The 22121-nt window shown below is 39.1% G+C and overlaps 1 protein-coding gene across 1 annotated transcript in view; it reads right to left on the bottom strand.

The window, feature by feature from the left end:
- Nucleotides 1–4438: 4438 nt before the first annotated feature.
- Nucleotides 4439–22121, bottom strand: part of FMO2 (flavin containing monooxygenase 2 (non-functional)) — a 31906-nt gene continuing 14223 nt past the window's right edge. Inside the window, exons 2-8 of the mRNA XM_006887422.1 lie at nucleotides 18756–18944; nucleotides 15826–15988; nucleotides 13665–13807; nucleotides 13047–13246; nucleotides 9260–9615; nucleotides 6653–6725; nucleotides 4439–4834 (exon numbers count right to left, since the gene is read on the bottom strand). Of these exons, the coding sequence (XP_006887484.1) occupies nucleotides 4483–4834; nucleotides 6653–6725; nucleotides 9260–9615; nucleotides 13047–13246; nucleotides 13665–13807; nucleotides 15826–15988; nucleotides 18756–18944 (1476 nt within the window). The 3' untranslated portion in view covers nucleotides 4439–4482. The remainder of the gene's footprint in view (nucleotides 4835–6652; nucleotides 6726–9259; nucleotides 9616–13046; nucleotides 13247–13664; nucleotides 13808–15825; nucleotides 15989–18755; nucleotides 18945–22121) is intronic.

The raw sequence follows: 22121 nt of genomic DNA, 5'->3' as shown, positions 1-22121 counted from the left end.
TATTGTTTGAAGTTTTGTTGCATATCAGGCCCTAGTGTTTTGTTTTAAAAACTCCTCAATATTCTGAGAAATAACAAGTGTAAAAAAAAAAACAAAAACAAACAAGTGGAACAACTTTTTTTGTTTAAAATATAATATCAATTATCTACAATATAGAGAGAAGTTAAGATGAAAAGGGAGCATTTCATGAAAGAACAATAAACACGATGGACCGCAGCAGGAAGCACCAAGGCTGAACCTAAGGAGGAATTTGGCCTCGAGGAGTGGAAAATGTCACAGGCCTATCTCTGAAACCATCTCTTTTGGAGATATCCAAGGCCAATGGCTTCTAAATTTAATGTACACAAGAATTTCCTGGAGAGCCTGTTGAAACTTTAGATTCCAAAGGAGATTTTACTTCCAGGGATCTGGGTTACTGGCAGTTATTTCTAGGAATCTGCAGTTTAGCAGGTTCCTTGAGTTATTTGAATGTAGCTGGTCTGTGGAAACACATTACCTTAGGTTGCCTGGCATGACTTCAAGTTCAGGGTGTATCAGGCAGAAGGATAGACAAACGGGCATCACTAAGTCTCAGGTCAATCTCAGAGGCAGTGTTCCCTGGAAATGAGCTATTTATGTTTTTGGGTTTTTTTTTTTTAAATGCCAGAATATGTGCAAGATTTCGGGGAGATCAGTCTCTTTCTGAAAAATTTTAGGGAGACAAATTTAATATTAATTTGGACCTATTAGAGCTTTATTCCCCATTGAGTCAACATCTATTTGACAATTAATTGTTCTTTGTACTATAGAGGTTGAGTAGTGAGTACTACTTCACATGAATGTTAGTAATGAGATGAGACAAATTATGCAAAACAGGATAATAAGGATTCAGGGCTGCTGTACATAGGGTTGCTGCTATACATTACAAGCGACTCAATAGCACATAACAATAATAACATACTATGACAAGTTTGGAAGCAGGAGTGACATCCACTTCCTAAATAACATGCTTCCGGAAAGTCTATGAACTTTGATAAATGTTGATAGATCAACAACAACAACAACAACAACAACAACTCTACAACAGAGATTGGATAACTTTTTCTAGAAAGAGATGCATGTATATATATTAGATTTTATGGATTACATAGTCTCTGTTGCAACTATTCACCTTTGACTATCTCTCCTCCCCTTTGTCACTTGAATGCAGCCACAATAATAATGTAAACAACATGGGTTTCATTAAGAATTTAATTATGTTCTTCCAAAATATGTATTGTAAATCCTGACTTTTGTGACTGTGGTTATAATTCCATTTGGGAATGGAGTGCCTTCGGCTAGTGGTAAATACGCTGTGCAGTAAGTCATTAGTGCTGCCTGAGAATGGAGTGTCTTTGGTATATTAGTGTGCCATGTTAATGTTATTTATATCTTGACTCAATTTCTTTTGAGAAATAAGAAAGATTAAACAAGCAAGCAGAGAGTAGAGATGGGAGAAGACAGACACTATGTCACACAAAGATCATCAAGGATCCAAGAAATGAGGACCTTCCTCGAGAATCAGCAGAAAGAGATCCTTCGAGACCATACTCTGAATTTAGACATGTAGCCTTCTAACTTGGACTTGAAATCCAAAGTTCAGCTGTTTGAACTCACTAGCCTATCTACGGGAGAAAGATGGACCGTGTCTTGCAAATATTTACAGCTTAAAAAACCCAGTGGGGAGTCATCATGGGTCAGCGTCAAACTCGGGAGTGAGTTTGTTTTAGACACTGTGTGGGAAAAGAAATTTGTATTTACTAAAGTCACTTATTTATGGTTTTTCCATCATAGCAGCACTAGATAACGGAGATCTTTTTATTAATGAAAATCTTCTTATTGAAGTAAAATTTTATTTATTTTTTTAAAACAGATGGTGTTCTACATTTGGCTATAAAGACTTGAACCTGCTATAAAGATTCAGTGCTCTTTGGAGGCAAGAATGATGAGGCTTCGCCTCACACACTTCGGGCGTGTTGCTAGGAGGGGCTGTTCCCTAGAGAGGGACATGATGCTTGGAAGGACGGAGGGTCGGTGAAGGAAAGGAAGACCTTCAACCAGGTGGATTGACTTGGTGACTGCTGCAGTGGGCTCTTGTGTGTCAGAAAGTGTGACGATGGTACAGGATAGAACAGGATTTAGATCTTTTGTTCATAGAGTGGCTATGAGTCGTACTCAACTTGATGGCACCTAACAACAACCTATTATTAACATGTTGTGTGTGCCAGTGAGTCAGTTCTAACTCATAGCAACATTGCCTAAAGGTAGAAATGCTCCATAGAGTTTTCTAGGCTATGATCTTTACAGGAGCCGATTGCCAAGTCTTTTCTCTGGTGGAGATGCTGGTAGGTTTGAACCACCCATAATTTAGATATCATTTTTAAAGTTAATGATTTTTATTAAGAACTAAGTCTGTGCTTCCTGAGATTTTTCTTCCAAAGGACTCTTTACAGAAGCAAAGAAAAAAAAATCTTGTGTTCAGAGGGTGCTGTTATTTTAATAGACTCCAAAGAAAAATTTCCACTGACAAAGAAACTAACTGCTACTATAGATAGTCCTTGGGGGAAAAATCTAGGTCAAAACTAAGAAAACTGTTCACAAAGACTTTGGAGGAATAAGAGATTTGTCTAAAGCCTCAGTATCCTTGATCTTTGCCTTCTCTTTGAAGTCCTTTGTCACTAATGAGGTATGTCTGGATTGTAGCATAGCTTATCTCCTAAAGCGTAGTCTGTGGAAAGAACAGATGATTATCTACTATTTTGCTCAACATCTGTTGACGATTGAACTGTTTTCTTACTTCAGTCCCAAGAAAATATTTTTCTCTCCTAACAAATTGCTATGCTTCCTTTTGTTAGATGGCAAAGCTTACCAAATTGCTTAGCTGTCTGCTTTTGCTTTCTGTAAGATTAGAATGAAATACACGCTAGACCATTGTAATTATTTCCATTCCTATGGGACATACACTTTTCTCCCTTGATTTTTATTACTTTTAAACGTCAATGATTATCTTAAATAGTAATTTATAGTTATCTTTGACAATATGTGAACTGTGGTGTTGGAAGGAATGTTGAAAATATCATGGATGATGAAAAAAAAAAAAAGAACAAATCAGTCTGAGTGCAAATTTACCCAAGATAGTCTCTAGAAATGAGGAGGATGAGGCTTTGACGCACGTGCCTTGGACACATCATTAAGACTCAATTGCTGGAAAAAGACATTGTATTTATAAACGATAAAGTCATATAAAACAAGGGAGACCCTGAAGAAGCCAGTGATACAATAACCACAATAGACTGAAACATATCAAAGATTATGAAGATGGTTCAGACCAAGAAGTGTTTCATTCTAGTATATAGAAAATTGTCATGGATTGTAGCCAATCTAGCATCAACTGTAACAACATCATTTATTGTAAATTCCTTCAAATACTTTTTAGATTTTAGTGGAATATAAACTAAAAGTGACAAAAATATATCATAAATGTAAGAATATTGCTTTCTATATAAAGAGCCTCCAAGGTAACATGTATGTGAACATAAATGACATAGTCTATTACTAAGTATCTATAATTAAGGTTTTGTAGGTATGATAGAGTGAGTGTATAAGCTTAATTTCTAAAGTAAAAAAGACCTGGAATTCCAATCCCAGCTCCATCATATACTAGCTTTGGCACGTTATGTAACTGTTCTGAATATCAGTTTCGTCATCTGTAAAATGGGTATAGTAGTTTATTCATCTTGCAGAATAGTCATGCAAATGAAATAATACACATAATTAGAATATAGCACAATAGTCTATGATACAGTCAGCTAGTATCAGCAGGTTTATATTCATTTTTACAGTAGCGTTCCTGTCAAATTATAAGAAGTGTTATTAGTTCGTCTTTCAATATGAAGCTCTAAAAATCTGCCCACCTCTGATGTTGTTTTCTAAATTTACCCTCTCAATTTTTCTCCAATATTTTTGTGACTCCCTACATTGTCTGCCCACCGACCTAATAGTTGAGACCTTTTTTACCAAATAAAGTCCTCATAGAAATGCTATCCAGAATATTGTGCATGTTTTTAAACACCCACAATTAAAATTACCCAGTAGTTTAAACCATGAACTTGTTTTCTGTTCTATATAATGTTCCCCCCCCCACCCCCCGCACATAATACCCCTATATTGTAGCTGGCAGTAAGTACTTATTATTTACCGATTCACCAGGCTCCTTGATAATTTTTTCCTAGAGCTTGGTGAGTTTGAGGAAAGGGTGGTTTGGCCAGGGAATTCCATGTTACAGTTTATGCACGGTTGTTTATACATTGCCCACATTCTGCTAGGTCCCCAGTTACCCTGACTCTATTTCTCCTAAATCTAAATTTTGGAATGAAGATAAAATATTGTTTTCCTTTTAGGATTTTTGTTTTTTCTTCAAGAGGTCCTGACTGCCAGTAAATCCAAAGGCTTCATGCAGACAGGCTAGAACCACTGAAGTTGGAAAAAAAGGCCCATAAAAACAGCAAGGAGCCCGAGGATTTTCAAGAGGAAGGAAATGGAGACATTAGAGGAAGCCTGCAGAGAACGGGTCTTTAAAGGCTTCAATATTCGTTGTTTCTGAGTGAAGATTGCACTCCGGGCTCCTTCCCACCGCCCAGGACCAACCAAGCGATACTGATAGGAATTGCAGGGGCCAAAATAGAGTTTCATAGCCAGTTTAGGATCTTTTAACAAGATAGAGAGGAAGTCTGGCTTCGCACCAATCTCCAAGGCGAGCTCGTCCAAGTAGTCAATGTAATTGGTCTGCAAAATCTGGCTCTGGCTCTCTCCAAACCTTAATAAAGAATATGAGAGAGAGAGAGAGAGAAAAAAAAAAAGGCAGATTCACAAAACACTGAGTACAACAAACATAATAGGCTTTCAACAGCTTCCGGAAGAATAAAGAAATGAGTGAGAAAAAAAAATATGAGTTTTTAAATGGCTCTCTAAACAGAAAAATGTCAGTTTATTCCCTCAGAAGGCCCATACCTAGGAGGGAAAGTATTAAGGTGGTAACAGAAGTATTCATAAATTCATGGAAGTTATTGGAAGGTGACCAAGTTCTGGCTGTGATATTTATTAAGTAGCTGCAAGTCTCTGCGGAAGTATATGATTCTTGGGAGTGCTGCGAAGGTTAATGAGTAACACAAAGGGAAGTTTCACTTGGTGTCTGGCATAGAGAAAATAGTCTGTTTTTGTTTGATAAATTATTAAAACATTAGTGCACAGACTGGCATGTGTTGTTACCAGGTGCTGTTGAGTCAGGTCTGACTCATTCGCAACATGTACAACAGACCAAACATTGCCTGATCCTGCGCCATCCGTACAGTCACCGTTGTGCTAAGCCCATTGTTGTAGTCACTCCATTAATGCATCTCTGTGAGGGCTTCCTTCTTTTTTTACTGACACTGAATTTTATCAACCATGTGTGATGTCTCTTTGGCATATCTCAAAAACAACCCAGGAAGTCCCTCTTAAACTCACTGCCAGCAAATTGAAATGAACTCATCCATGATGCTCTAGTGGGTTTTTGGGAGGCTATAAATCACGCAAGAGATTGCCGATCTTTCTCCCATAGGGCTGCTAGTTCAAACCGCCAGAATGTGTCATCATTGAGTTAGCAGCCCAACTCCCTGTGCACCACTCCACCAGAGCTCTCCTTTCTGGCACATTAAAAAAAAAAACACACTTCCTCTTTGCTGTCAAAGCAGAGCTGACTCATCAGTGACCCTCCATCAGGTTTTCAGAGGCTATAAATTGTATAGGAGGAGATTACCTATAGTTTTCCCCGGGGCTAGTTGATGGATTTGAACTGCCTGTCTTTGAGTTGGCAGTGCTACTCCTTACCCACTAGGCCACCATACAGTATAGGTTTAATAATTGCTAGAAGAATTCTAATTGAGGATAGGAGTTAGCTTGTTTTGATATAATTGCTGTGTTTAGTTGGTTCTTAAAATGAGGTGTGCACAAAAATCTTGTAAAAAGAACATAAAATTTAAAAAATCCCTAATCTACTGCCATCAAGTCGATTTAAACTCATGATGACCATTAGGTTTCCAAAGCTATATGTCTTTTTTCCTCCTTCCCAGTCACATTCAGCGGGTGTGTGTGTATGTGTGTGTGTGTGTGTGTGTGTGTGTGTGTGTGTGTATACCAACTTTAGTTGCACTAATGTTAATAGTTTCTGATGACCCATTGTCATTGGACCAGCCCAAAGCTGTCTTTTTTTTTCCCTTCCCCCCCCCTTATTTTTTCCTTAGTGCCATGTTACCCCATTCACAATACAAACCAAGCACAAGGCCTGGGTTGAGGTGTATATGGGGTCTTTCACTCTGCCTTCTCTTTCTATACAGCTGTAAGTCTTAAAGGGACAGACTGCCTCATCTTTCTCCTGTGAAACAGCTGGTAGATTCAACGGTGGACCTTTTGGTTAGGTGCCCAACATGTAACACACTATGCTACCAGTCCCACTCAGAGAGATTCGAGGTCTGTTTGTTTGGGATGTGTACTAGGAATTTTCATTTTAACAACAGCTAGGTGGTTCTTACAGGTGGCGGGATGATGGTACTTTGAGAAATAATGGTTTCTGTATAGATTTTTAAAACATACTTACAGGTCAATTCTTTTTTCATTTCTTTTGATAATGTCTGACATCATAACACTCTCTGAGGGCAAGATACACAAACCTAGAACATAAATTGTTGATTTGAGCAATGAGTTTGATTCAATAGCATTTCTTTATCTTGTAGTTGATTTCTAAAAGGAAACTGGGGTTTAAAATAATGTTTTCCAGTTGGGCTACTCTGTTGCTGAACTCGTACTCTGTGGGATCCTGCCCCTGTAGCACCATCTGCAGCATAAACCATAAGGGGAAGGGATAGGAAAGAGGCTGGAAGCCATGCTCAGTGGGTTAGACCCTGTTCTTAGGTTAATGGAAAGCTGGTGGAGGATTTCTTGCAGGGGCCAACAAATTGACGTGCCTTGTAGGAAGATCCTTCTAAGTTGCTGAATTTGGAAAATGGGTTCTGGGAAGCTGGAAGAAGAGTTTAGGGGGGCTATTGGATTAATCCTGGTGAGATGAGAATCTCTTGGGCTAAGGTAGTAGATTTGAAGATCTTATTTGTGAGCCCACGTAAAGTCTACGTGGGTCCTGAGCTTCAGACTTGAATTGAAAACCAGTCAGCATTAAATATTACTAAATATTACTTAAAACTGATTGCCATCAGGTTGATTCTGACTCGTAGCAGCCTGGTCAAATTGAGTGGAACTGCTCCAGAGGGTTTGCAAGCCTTTAATCTTTTAGAATGAGCCTGCTAAGTCTTTCTCCTGTAGAACAACTCATGAACTTGAACGGCAAACTTTTCAGTTTGCAGCCAATCAATTAACTTCTGTGCCAATGGGAATGGTAGCCATCAGGAACTACAGTGAATCCCAAACTGAGCTCATTAATTCTGTGACTACACTGACATTAATACACTTACAATAATATCAACAGAGAGAGAGAGAGATCAGCTGGCCCAGTGCACAGAAAGTGATGCTATCAAGCCAAAGGTGGGTGACTTTTAACTCACTGCCCTTGGGCCTGTCTTTAATTGTTTTTGCTCAGACATTCCTCTAGGTCTTATAGCCCTAGAGTACAAGTTGCCATACCACGTTCACTTTTGGTTACTGTGAGGCTGAACACCATGACGCTGGTGTGTCAAATGCATTAATGTATTGGCTACCCAATGCGGACAGAGAGTGGGGTGGAGCTCCCCGATTAAAACAAGTTTGAAAGGAGGAATGCATCCACTTTCATAATAGCTTGCCTCCGGAAACCCTATGAACCCGGAGAGAGGATGAAAGGCACCCAAGCATCAAGGACTCTCCTTCATAGGGTCGCTATGAGTTGCCTGCAACTCAATGGCACTTAACTACAACAACACCACACTTACATTTTCTTTGGTATGCCCTTTCTCAGTGGCATCACTAGGGAAAGCAGAAGTGAACCATATCAGCTATTACTGTCAAAAGCGATGACACCAAAATAACTCTATACATTTTTCTCGCCTAAAGAAAGATGGATAGTTTCCTCCAGTTAAGCCTCGGAAACCTGATAGAAGGTTGCTATAAGCCAGCATCAAATGGATGACAATGAGTTTAAATTTTTGATGACACTTAAAAGTTCTCTAATCTGTCCAGGTCTTTAAAGGAATAACAAACCTACCAAATCCGTTGCCATCTAGTCAGTTCAGACTCAGAGTGACTTTCCATCCAGTGTCTGAGGCTATTTTTACAGGAGCAGACTGTTTCTGTTTTCTCCTATGGACTAGTTTGCAGATTCCAACTGTCAGTCTTTCTTTAAGTTAGCAGCCCAACATGTACTGCACTATGCCAAAAGAGATTCCTGAAAGAGTGCTATCCTCATATCAAATCTCCTACAATCCAGTCAATTCTGATACGTAATGATGCTCTGTGGGGATTCTAAGGCTGTACATCTTTATGGGAGGAGAATATCCATCTTTTCCTTAAAGAATGGCTGATGGATTTGAACTACTTAATTTCTGATTAGCAGCTCAGCATATAACCTAGTGGACCAACAGAGCTTCTTAAAGGGATAATCACACTTTAAAAAGTCAAAGTAATTGCCATCCAGTCAGAACCTACTCGTAGCTGCCCCTCCAGTGGGTTTTCAAACAGGAGGAGATTGCCTATCTTTCTCTATTGGAGCAGCTGGTGGATTCAAACCAGCCTCCTTTGCATTGGCAAAGAAACTTCTTATACACTAGACCATCAGAGGTCCCTAAAGCGATTATATGTTAGATGCCATTGAAGCAACTGTTACTTATAGTGACCCTATGAATGACAGAATGGAACCTTGTCCTATTCTGTGCCCTATTTACAATCTCTGATATGCTTGAGCCCATTGTTATTATTGTTATGTACTCCTGAGTCAGAAACAACTTATATTTGACCCTTCAGCAATTTTTAAAAGCAGTAAATCACCTGGGCAGATATTGCCCATCTTTTTTCCCTGTGGTGTAGTTGGTGGATTCGAACTGCGTTCCTTTTTAGCAGAGCAGCTCCCTACTGTTAAGTTACTGTGTGTCTACATTTATTATCTGAATATTCTTTACTAACTTTTTCAGCTGTTAATCTTGAGAGAGTAGCCAAGACTTCTTATGAAGACTCATTATTGAGTATTGTCCACCAGGTGTGAAACCCTCAGTCACTCACTCACCTTTGAAAACTCTTGTCACCCAGCGAGCTTGAAGTTCAACAGTTGGGAAAATAGAACCAAGGGGCTGGATGAGGCCAATGCATGCAAGTGTTGGCTTCTGCAGGTGAGGGGGAAACAGGTGCTTATAAAGAGAGACCATATTATGCTCTACTTTAACAAGTGAATCTTCAAGGAAGGGAAAGGAGAAAGTATATCCTGTTGCAAAGACAATGACATCAATGTCCTCTTCCACTGTTCCGTCTTCAAAGATGGCAGACGTTTCCGTGAGCTCTTTCACTCTCGATTTCACTTTGATGGCGCCATAGAGCAGACGACTCGGGAGATCATCATTCAGTACTGGTTCTTTCATAAGGTATCTGAGATGTACAGGAGAAGACACTCAGAAGAATTACTTGCTGAGGAGTCCTGAACACTCTCTATACCGTCTGGAAATAGCACTGTAAGTTAAGGGGTTTTTAAAGAATTCGTAAAAACCTGACTACTGGTTGAGTCATCCTAAACTGTATTATCAACTTTATTCTTGTGTTACAAACCATTCCATATATATATATATGGTAGATATTGCAGAGAAGAAACATTTCAAAGAGGAAGATATTTCCAGTCACTTAGACAAATTGCTAATGTTTATGATAAATCCAAATTATTCTAGATATTATTCAGCCTCTTGAACACACTTCTGGCTATGATGTTCTCTCTCTCTTTCTATCTCTATCTAATCTATATATCTATATATATATTTCTAACTATATTGCTGTTTTATATCAACTGTATCTGATTGTAATTTCAGTTTTGAAAATTTCCAAGTTTCTGAATAAAAGTGAATGTGTAAAATTGGAACTATTTGTTGATCCAGAATATCCGTGCTGTCTCACTCCAGCAACAATGTTGTGTGTTGTCGAATCAGAATGGACTCATAGCTCACCCTCCATCAGGTTTTCAGAGGCAGTAAATCTCAGGGGAGGAGACTGCCAGTCCTACTCCCTTGGATAGAGATATTATTGTGCAGAAACAATAGTAAAGGCCAAAAGGACAGTAAACAATAAACTCTGGCTAAGTGTGGAGAGATTGAAACGCTCACTGATGATGGGGATGTAAAATGGTACAGCCCTAATGGAAAGCAGCCTCTTGTTTCCAAAATCTCTATGGTGTCTCTGTTTATAATAGTGTGATTAAATGGAGCATAATCAGTTTACATTTCTGCATTTCCTTTTTGTGTTGATTTAGGAACCGTTTCTTGGATTTTGGTTTTTTTAAATAAAAGAGAGGATATCTACCTTTTTTTTTTTAATAAAAGAGGAATGGTTTGTAACACAAGAATAAAGCTGATAATACAGTTTGGGGTGACTCAACCAGTCAGGTTTTTACGAATTCTTGAAAAGCCCCTTAATTTACAGTGCCATTTCCAGACAGTATAGAAAGTGTTCAGGACTCCTCAGCACGTGATCATATTTGAAATCTCAGAATACATAGTCACATGGAGGTGTAAAACAAGTGAAATAAACAACAAAAAAACCCCGCCAAAACAAAAAAAATACCCCTAAAACCCCAATCCCCAAACAAACCAGTGAAAGACACATATTTAAATATATGCATCTACTTCTCATTTATCAATTATATCATTATCTGACATTTCACATTTCAAACAATATTACAATGCTCTACTGACTATTTTGTGCATGAATTCCTCCCTGTGTTCAGCGTCTGGCCCATAGAGCCACCTATGACTAGCAGACCCACGATTAAACAACCAGCCCTATAGAAGGTCTTTTGCTGGTCCCAGCCACACCACAGCAATCACTATTGCAGCTCTTCATGTGAAAGCGGTGACTGAGACAGATTTTAATGTAACTTTTTTAAGAATAGGGTCTGAAAGTAGCCAGAGGGACCTAGGAGGAGCCAGGGTTGGAGACAACAATTGCTGCTTCTCTCTACCCAAGTGCCCTGGGAGGGACGTTGTCCTGAAGTGAGGGGATCCTAGGGGTAATTTGGAGCCTGGTGGCTACAGTAAAAGCTGAATACCCTTTCTTTCACTTTGGCCAGAACTGCTGAGCTCTTTGTCTGGGAAACTGTTAGTTTTCAGGTTTTTAACTTTAGATTCTAAGTCCTCCAAGACCAGAAGTACTTCACTTATTGCCATGAGGTCTTCCCCAGCCTGCAAGGTGGTGGCAGGTGGCTGGGGCTGAACAGGTGTAGCTGTAAGTGGATGGGGATAGGCAGAAACCATACCAGTTCCCTTGATTCTTGGCTCTACCAGTTGCCAGAGCCTAAGAACCATCAACTATGACTTTAGTCATTGGCCTAGGTCCACTTGAGTGACAGCCTGATGGTAGGGCTTCATGGTCCAGAGCACAGTGGTGCTGGAGGCATAGTAGTTCCAATGATACATAGATACTGGTTTGGTTTTGGGGGCCACCACTGTGTCCTCTTCCTTGTTCATTGCTAGTTTTGTGCATTGACCTGAACTTTAGAAACTATATCAATAAATCAGAAGTATATGTTGTTATGCATTTTGGAGTCAGAACTAGCTCATAGCTGACCTTCCAGTGAGTTTTTAGAGGCACATGAGATTTTCCCATCTTTCTCCCACAGAGCAATTGGTGGATTCAAACCTCATGCCTTTGGGTTGGCAATACAACTCACCAGTAAGCCATTAAAATCCCCTGAAGAAATGTATATAGACATTCTTTTTATATACGGAAGGGTCTTTAGAGAGATTTAGTTTAAAGGAATTGTTCATGCTATTGTGGAAATCCAAGTCCCAAATCTATAGGTCAAATATCAGGACCCTCTTCACTCATGTGGAGGCAGGGATCAACAACCTCAAAATATGCAGATCAGATGACAGGCTGTTTGGCTTTTCCAAACACTGGAGGTCAGAGGATAATGAGACAGATCCAGGACTGGAAGAGCGGAAAGCTTTGCCAGAACAGCTGTGTGTATTGACTATAGGTCACATTTCTAAAGGAAAGTCCCCTTTGAGCTGGTTGACAGCTCACCTCAGTTCACAAAATGGAAGATGATTACATGAGATTTTCCAAGTAACTAAGAATTATGGCCTCGCCAAGCTTACAGAAACCATTACATTTGACATTTGTTGAAAGATTCTCTTGCATCAAATAGTTATTCTGTTTTGTAATGAGGAGGAGTCTGTTATCAACTAAAGAAAAGTAAGCATTCCAGTTTGCTTGTGTGTATAAAAATCAATCCTCTATAACTTTTGAGGTCAAGAGATATTTGTCTTTTACCTAAGAAACATGAATAGGTTCTCAAAAGTTGGAAAATTGCCCATGGGGAAAAACACTCCTGTTATATTGAATTTATAAATATACACAATTAGATGGAGAATTTGGGGCATATTTCTCCTTCACTTTCAATGTAAACACTAACTATAAAATCTTAGAGTAGGAAGGAGCCTTCGAGGCATCTACAATGACTTTTCATGTGAGCAATAATCTTTATACCTGCTTTGAAAAGAAGACCACAATCTCTGAAAAGTGACTTCTCCAGTGTTATTTCTGACATTGGTAAAGTGCAATCATTCTAGTTTTGCTTTCTGGGGAAACTGATCAATCACATCTTCGCTTCTCGTTATAAACATTCTCTCTCAATAGGCCCACAGAATAAATTGGATGTCCAAACTTCGGGATGGATATGATATTCATTCTAAGTTGTAGTATGAATTATCATGTCTACCATTTTTAGTTTTGCAAAGGAAGTCACCTTTAGACAACCTAAACTTCCTAATAAAGATATCATTTTTTTTAAAAAAAGATTTAAAAAGCTTTACTTGTTTTGAGGCTCAAGACCATAATTTTCATGGTTGAACCACTGATTCATCTGCTGTTCCATCATCCATTTCACGATTGTTCGTGGCAGGACATTTCGGAGCATGGAGCTAAACCGGGTGTGGAATACCATGTCCCAAGGGTAGCCATCCTCAGAGATACGGCTCATGACCCAGGATCCTTTTCTGGTGCTGACAAACACCTGGAAAGCAAAGAAGAATCCAGTGGAAATTAGGGTCCTTGTCCCCTTTGGGAGTAATCTACTATGTAGTCAATGTATGTGACCACAATAAAATAAAAGACTTATGTCACCAAAATATAAACAGGTCAGCTCATGCATTAAAAAAGCTTTTTATGCTGTAAGTTATCAGTTACAAATTCCCCATTTTTAAAAAAATGAATGGACCATAGCTCCAAGAAATCAAATGACTTGTAATAGAGTGGCAGGGCTGGAAGGTAGACTTTGGCTTCTTGACTTCCAGGTTGTCTGGGATACTACAGTGGGCAACCTCCTAACCAATTCATAAGTAGTGGAGCCTCCCGTGTGTGACTGGATTTGTCCAATAGACCCCTCTTCTTTCCTGTCCTTAATGGTGCAAGGTGAGCAGAGAACATCACACCTGAGCAGCTCTCTTACTCAGCTCCACGGCAATATCTGAGGCCGAGTTTCCTATTCCAATCACCAAGATGCGTTTCCCCTCAAATCCTGCGGGGTATTTGTATTCGCGGCTGTGGAAATACTGGCCTTTGAACTTCTCAATACCTTCAAAAGAGAAAAGGACATGAGTTCTGAGTAAGCAACTATGTCAAGTTAATTTCAGTAAAAGTTTTTATGTTATCTCTTCTGGGTTCAATTACTTATTCTTTCTCTTTCCCTCCTGGAGGAATCACAATAACAGGGCCAACCAGAAACCTCAAAATGTAAAACATTGAATTAAGAGCCGAATTAGATGCTGGTCTCTGAGGATCCATTTTTGCCTACTTTGGGACTGCATAATGATCTTTTAATCTCATACACTTTTTTTTTAAACTTTTTCCTTAAATACTTCATACAGTGCTATTTCTGTCATTGTGTGGTAATTAGGATATTTATCATTATTATTTTGCAAAAGCAATTAAGAACTCTGTAATATGAAAAACATGAGACATAATAATGAAGGATTGATCTCTAGGTTACAGTGTCAGTAACTATCGCTGTTGTTGAGTTGAGTCTAACTCCTGGTACCAGATGAGATAGAGTAAAAATGCCTCCTAGGGCTTCCCAGGCCACTCTGTACTGGAGTGGCCTTTTGTAGAAATTCTGGAGGGGTTCAAACTTCTGACTTTTCTGTTTGGCAGCCAAGCACTTAACCATTGCACTAAATAAATGGAAAACAAAACACACTATTGTTTCATCCTTTCTGACTCATGGTAACCCTCTGTTATTTTTCTGAGCCTATAAATCTTTGCACGAGGAGATGGTCCAACTTTCTCCCATGGAGTGGCTAGTGGCTTTGAACAGACAACCTTTTGTTTAGTGGTGCAACATGTGATATGAAGCACTTTATTCAGAGGTCCTTCTAGTGAGGCCTAGATTGAGCACTACTGTTTGAGATCTTTTTTTCCAGGGCCCTGGGGAGGAAGTGTGCATGCTATGCAAGGGCCTGGAGACACCAGGACAGATGGCCATTCCTCCTCTGTCTACTTCTGCACTCACTGTGCCATGTTGATGCTCATTGGTGCTGTCAAGTAAGAACTGACTCATAGCCGACCTTCCAGCAGGTTTTCAAGGACTGTAAATCATGGGAAGAAATCTTTCTCCCATAAAGAACCTAGTGGATTCAAACTACCTGCCTTTGTGCTGTCAATGCAACTTCTTACCCACTAGGCCACCAGAGCTCCCTGTACTGTCCTGTAGTAGTTTTTATTTTTTAGGAACTAACTCTTTCCAGCTTGGGCATCAGCATCTCTCTCTCTCTCTCAGGCTTTCAGAAAAAAAAGCTTCTGAGGATGTAACAAAGTCACAAATGTAATTAAATGACATGTAAATGAATTAAATAGACGTTAATATCCCTGACCCTCTTCTAATCACCATAAAATAAAAACAGTAGTTATTATTTTAATAACGGTAGTTATTATTGTATATAAATGAACAGGAGAATTCTACAAATCCCTTGCAAATGCAATGTAATCTTTAAAAGGAACACATAACATAAAGTTCATGTGTTAAGAGAGCAATATGCCTGCAAGTAGATTGATAATCAGGTGGAGAAAGACCTATAAAATCTTTCAGTATATAAAAAAAAATCTGTCATTCAAGGGATCATGTGGTCAGCATTTGTTTGGACCCATGGTGACCCCTTCTTTCAGATTTCTGAAGCTGTAAATCTTAACAGGAGGAGATGGCCTAATCTTTTTCCAAAGGAGCAACTGGTGGATTCAAACTGTTGATGTTTTTAGCAGCCCAGTATCTAACTACTACACCAGCAGGGCTCATCTGGAGGGATTGAAAAAGTCCAACCTTTGTTTATGGATGAAAGGCCTATCTTTTGAAGAAAGAGTGGGAATTCTTTAAATTCTAGGGAAGATTGAGCAACTTTGGAGTGAACTGGCTGAACTCCCTGTGTAATGAAGACTCAGAAAGGGGAAAGAAAAGATAGGGTTTGGAGTTTTTCACCTTGCATTTATTCAGCGATCTTAATATTCAGCTGAGTCACAGCTGCTAAACCCACCTCTCCATCCAAACTGCATAAGGAGTATTTGGACACTTACTGTAAAATCTGGGAACCTTGCAGGCCTCACCTGGAAATGACTGCAGTGGGATGTTAGGTAGGATGTGGTGGCCACTGCAAACCATGACTGCATCAAAGACCGCACTTTGCTCTTTGCCATTGCAGACAGTCACGATCTCCCACTGGCCAGAGGTTGAGAAATCCGGGCGTCTTTTCACACTGAGGACAGTTGTCTTGAACAAACGGAGAATTCACTATTCAGAATTTTGCTTGGTAGGTACTGTCAAGTCAGTTCCAACTAGAGTGAGCTGATGATGTAGAACAGGACAAAACATTGGCTGGCCCTGACCCATCCTCGCAATCACTATGTTCGAGCCTATTATTGCAGAACTACACTGGACACATTATGGGCTGTGCACAGTGTTCTCCAAGTGAGGATGGGTAGAATGCAATGTCTAACCACATTTAGGTTTCCTTTGACTCCACTGTAAGCTAAGTATTCCCTTCTCATTCCTCTCTGGCTGTGAACTGAACTATTATATAAAAATTGGCTCTACAGTTATTCAGCTTTATGTAAGAAGCCTGATCCAGCAGCGGGAATAAGGCTGTTAAGGGTGTGAAGTACTGAATAAGAACTTAAGAGAGAGAAAGAAATCTGAGCAATGATACCAAACATGTGCCAATCATTCAAGTGGCCACACAATCAGTGTTTGTAAGGACTCAGAGAAGATATTTTATGTAAACACATTGCATTGTGCCTGACACACTGCCAGCACTCAATGACAGCTAATTGCTAACATTTTTCATTATTGAAACAGTACAATGTACTTGCTATACAGTTCAAGGTCTGAATGGAATAGTCTATTGATTCTTGGATTTGTTAATGTAACTTATTTCCTATAAGAAGGCTCCTGAATTTTTTAAAAGGACATAAATATTGCATATTTGATTTGTAGTAGAAAACCAATGTCAAGTAGTAGTCTTACTTTTCTCCTTTCTTGAGGAAAGACATAACCCTCTTCTTGTTTACAAGTTTGTGTGCCTATATATGCTTCAGATATTTTTCAAAATGCTAGTTTGGAATTTTTTAAAATGGTCCCACTTTGAAAATGCATATGCTTGTGAGAGGGCTGTAAAATGGCAACTTTTCAGCTGCAAGAAAGGACTTCAGATTTTATAGTTCAGAGTATTATATTAACTGAGGTTTTACTTAGATCCACAAACAACACCCATGGTAGCAGCAGTAAAGAAGTCAAAAGACGTGTTGCAGTGGGAAAATATGCTGTCAAGAATCTCTCCAGGGTGCTAAAGAATAACAACGGCAATTTAAAGACGAAGGTGCACCTGACCTAAGCCATGGTATGTATATGTGCTTCCTATGTACCTGAATTTGGAAGCAGGAGTGGCATCCACTTCCTAAAAAATATGCCTCTGGAAACTCTGTGAACTTTGATAAATGTCAATGGTTGTAGAGGGGCTTCAGGCCTTTTGCTCATGGGGTCACATGTGTCATGCTCGACTTGAAGGCAATCAACAACAACAACGTACCTGAAAATTGGACAAAATATAAGAATGACTTAAGAAGAACTGATGCCTTTGAGTTGTGTTAGAGAAAGGTCCTGAACATCCCATGGACTGTCAAAAGAATGAACACTTCTATCTTGGAGGAGGTGCAACCATGATGCTCCTTAGAGCCGAGGATGGTAAAACTTCATCTTACATACTTCAGTCATGTTTCCAGGAGGAACCTGTCCTTGAAAGAAAGGTGTCATGCTGGGAAAAGTGAATGGTCAGGTAAAAACAGAAAGTTATTTAGTAGGAGATGTAATTGAAATATTATTTTCTAAGTAGAGTTACTAGTTCTCAGAATATAGATTATTGATAAAAATACAGAATATTTACTGAGAATATTTCTTCCCCCACCCCTTCCTGAGTATTGCTTTTAAAGAAACACGGGATAAGGAAATTCTAAGTGTATTTTAAAAGGATTTAGTCATCTTTATGTTTCCAGATATTGCATGCAGAAAATAAAGAAATAGCAAAATGAGATGCCACAGCAATCTGAGATGAATGGAAAATAGAGAATTTTTTAGCACATTTTGTAAGAAACCTCATTTCCGTAGAGAAAGCAAGAACAAAACAGCTCTTTTATTTTCTTATGCCCTTGCAAGGGAAAAGGACGAGGAGTGCACAAAGGTAATAAACTGTTTAAATGTTGCTTTACTGTCGGGATTCGTAATCTTTCAAACCTTTTAACATTAACACGTGATTTTCTTTTTATGTTAGTGTATATAGTTTATAATGTCAGCTATAATGATACTTCTTTTTGCATTTAAGATAATGCTTTTATTATTCAAGAAAGAATTGGATTAGCATAGTTTGTTGAGAAAAATATTTCCAAAGTGGTTATATCACTTTTTTCACAGTCTGTTTTTTTAAAAAAATTTTTAAATTGTGATTTTAGCAAAGAGTTACAAAGCAACATAGAAACTATATTCAGTAATATTAATTTCAATATTCATAATGTAATTCTATTATTCCCACTTCCTCCCTAAAATACCAATTTCCTTTAACTAGTTCTCTACGTCTTCTTTTTCTTTAGTGGTATTGTGCTGATTACCCCTTACTGGATATTAACTTTCTCTTAATCTATCTTAATATATTCTTTTTATATATTTACTACGTTTTATTTTATTTCCCCTTCCTTCTCAATCCTGGTAACAATTAAAGGATAATTCTATCTGCATCTTGTAAACCTTCCCTTAGGTTTTTTTGTAACAGGGTCTGATATGATATCTGTCCTTTGACTGACTTATTTCACTTTGCATAATGTCCTCTGGATACATCTATGGTATGCAGTGTTTCATGAAATTTCTTTTTGGCATTGCATAATATATCATGGAATAATTTGTTTTATTGGCATTTTTTTTAAATCAGAGAAACTATCTATTTAGATGTGAGCCTTAACATAGACAAACCCATTCTCCTGCAATACTGTACCTGGAACTGAATATATTTCAGGAGATCAAACTTTTTGGCAACGATTCTGAAGTATTCCAGAAGCTTTGTGTTGTGCAGGAAATTTGGGAAATTTTCAGGCATCGGAAAGTCGCTAAAACAAGACATTTCTTTGCTGGTGTTGGTGATGACAGATTGGTAGATACTTGCTCGACCATCTTCAACATTTTCCTACAGGATCAATTAAAATAATTAATGAATATCATTCATTTAAAAACCCAGTGTGATTCCTGCTTTTCTTTCTATGTCTCACCACTGAGGGATGTGATCGTCCTGATTATGACTATAATGTGTGGATGACGAGGTGCAACATATATGCACCATCGTCCTGCATGATAGGGCCTTGTTTCACCTACCAGAGTCACTCACTTTGAGTTCTATTGAGAAGAGAGGGATTGCAATTCTTTGGACACATAACTTCTTTTTGTTAATTATCAGGCACTTTGACAACTACTTTACCTTTCTCAGGACTTTAATAATCCCTCTCTGTTACCTCTTTGAGAACCTGCAAATTCCAGTACAAGTCAAAGAACATAACAGAGAATTTCAAGCAAAAGCATTCTTATGGAGACAGTTTTCATAGCTTGATGTGACTCTCTTTGGGCTTTATGCCAAATCAAACTTCCTCAATGGATGAAGGGGAGCAGTACTGATACTAATCAAATTTTAAGTTGATTTTAAACATTAGTGAATATGTGTTGATAAAACTAGAGACAGCAAGTGTTTTTGTGAGATTATAATATCCCCTACCAGAATTACAGGAGCATTAACAATTCAGTGGTTAAAGGATTATGTTCCACGTAGGGGATCTGAGTTTGAGTTCTAGACAGTGCATCTCTACCTAACCACCACTTGACAGTGGAGGCTGGAGTGTTGCTATGATGCTTCAGTTTTAGGGGAGCTTCTTAACTATGACAGACAGAAAGAGAAGGAAGGACTGACACCCTGCTGTGGGCCATTTCCTTCTGCATCTCTGCATGTCCTCTCTGAATCTCTAAAGTGTTCCCCTCAAACTGCTGCTTCTGCATATTCTCCTCATCCTCTTACCCATCTCTTTCAGGCCTCAGATTCAATATCATGCTCTTGCAGTATTACAGTCTCTCACCTCTCTCATTTGTGTGACTAAAGAACTTTGACAGATAATTTGCACTGCCTTAAAATAATTAAGTTGCAGTTGCTTCAAATTAGCTTCCTTTCTCTATTCTCTGCTCCCTGTTTGGGATAGCTTTATCCCAAATGACCACCAACTGCTCCTCCCAAAGTTGTTGTTTTTGTCATGTACCACTGCGTTCAGAGACATCTTCAAACTACTGAAGAACAACGATATTAGTCTGGAGACTAAAGTGCACCTGATACAGGCCATGGTCTTTGCAATCACTTACTATGCATCAGAGAGACTGACAATGAGTAGGGATGACAGAAGGAGAATTGATGCCTTTGAGCTGTGGTGTTGGAGAAGAGTATTGAATATACTGTGGACTTTTAACAGAACAAACAGGTTCATCCTGGAGAGGGTGAAGCCAGGATGCTCTTTGGATGCAAGGATTCTGAAGTTTTGTCTGACATACTTTGTACATGTTGCAAGGAGGGTCCTTGGAGAGTGACGTCGTGCTTGGGAGGGTGGAGAGACAGCACAGGAGAGGAAGACCCTCGATGAGATGGATTGATTCAGTGACTGGGATAATGAGGGTAGGTGTGTCAGAGACAATAAGATTGGTACAGGCTAAAACAGGGTTTAGGGCTGTTGTACATAGGGTCTCTATGAGTCACAGGTGACTTGATGGCACATAACAACAATAACAACAATGACCACTAAATTGAATCCTACTCATAGTTGACCCTCTAGCAGGTTTTCAGAGGCAGTAAATCACCTATATTTAGCTGACTGTCCAGCAGGTCAGAGGCAGTAAATCCCATGAGAGTTGATTATCTATCTTTCTTGCTGAACTACTGGTGGATCAGAACCATGTGCCTCTGGATTGGCAGCACAGCTCCTTACCACTAAGCCACCAGAGTTCAACGCTCTCAATGATAGTGGATAGAATCTCCCAGTTTCTGGGCCATCCCTGCACCTCCAGTTCCCTGTTTGTGGACTCAGTCTAATTCTCTAATGCCACAGCTTCCATCTGAGATCTGAGATCTCATTTGGCACCTGTTTTTATTCCCTGTTCATTGGCTTGGTTACTGGAGGAGTAAATTGGACTAGCCACTCACTTGGCCATTTTGTACTACTTCCATATATTAAAGGGTGGAGGAAGGGTTTCTGTTTCGTATAAAATACAATTTTCTGAATGGTGGGTTAAAAAAAAAAAGGTATTTTTATTTAAATTTTTTTGGTATTTTTATTTTCTAAAGTATTTGTTTCTGATTGCATAATACTAGAGTCAAACATATGTGTAAACAATTTCTGGATGTTTGGGCACATCTGAACACAATGTCCTTGGCAAAACGGAAGGTCTGAGCTTAACCAACAAGATTCTCAGGATAGGAAATATTTAATAAGCTATAGACATAATTTTCCCTAAGACAGATAACATGATAAGCAGAACAGAGTTAAATGTGAGGGCTCTGTAATGAGACTGATAGAACTGATAGCTTAATTCTACTTTTAACAGCTTTGTTTACTTGGACAAGTTACATAATTCCACTTCCTCATCTGCAGCAGGGAGCTCATTAATAAGCCTAATATCAAACAACTATTGTGAGAATTTAGCAAGATTAGATAAAATGCCTACACAATGTCTGGCTCTAAATAAGCACTCAATAAATGTTTGCCTCCTTTGCTATTGTCAGAGGCTTGTAGAATTAATCTTCCTAAATAAGCCATACATTTGCAACGGCTAAACAAAGTTGGTACTAGCAGTCAGACAAGAGATGTACTGCATTGAGAACGTTTGCTGTCAGGAACCTCTCCAACTTATTAATGAGCAATGATGTCAGTCTGACTGAGGAGCACCTGGCTCAGGCCATGGCCTTTTCACTCACTGTGCCATCAAGTCGCTTGCGACTCACAGCGACCCTATGTACAACAGCCCTAAACTCTGCTCTGTCCTGTGTCAATCGCACTGTCTTCGACACTCCCATCCAGATCACCCCAGTCACTAAATCAATAATAATTCTATGACATGACGGCTTTAATTTGAGAGTTTAACTCAGTCTACTGGAGCTCTGGGATTAAAACAAGCTTGGAAAGGAGGAGTGGCATCCACTTCCTTAATAGCTTGCCTCCAGAAACCCTTTGAACCTGGAGAGAGGATAAAAGGCACTCAAGCATCGAGGACTCTCCTTCATAGGGTCGCTATGAGTCGCCTGCGACTCAACAGCACTGAACACCACCACCACCACCAC

The sequence above is a fragment of the Elephantulus edwardii genome, unplaced genomic scaffold (genome assembly GCF_000299155.1).
Source record: "Elephantulus edwardii isolate Elephantulus edwardi_28Jun2011 unplaced genomic scaffold, EleEdw1.0 scaffold00057, whole genome shotgun sequence".
NCBI lineage: Eukaryota > Metazoa > Chordata > Mammalia > Macroscelidea > Macroscelididae > Elephantulus > Elephantulus edwardii.
This window is presented reverse-complemented; position numbering and strand designations above follow the sequence as displayed.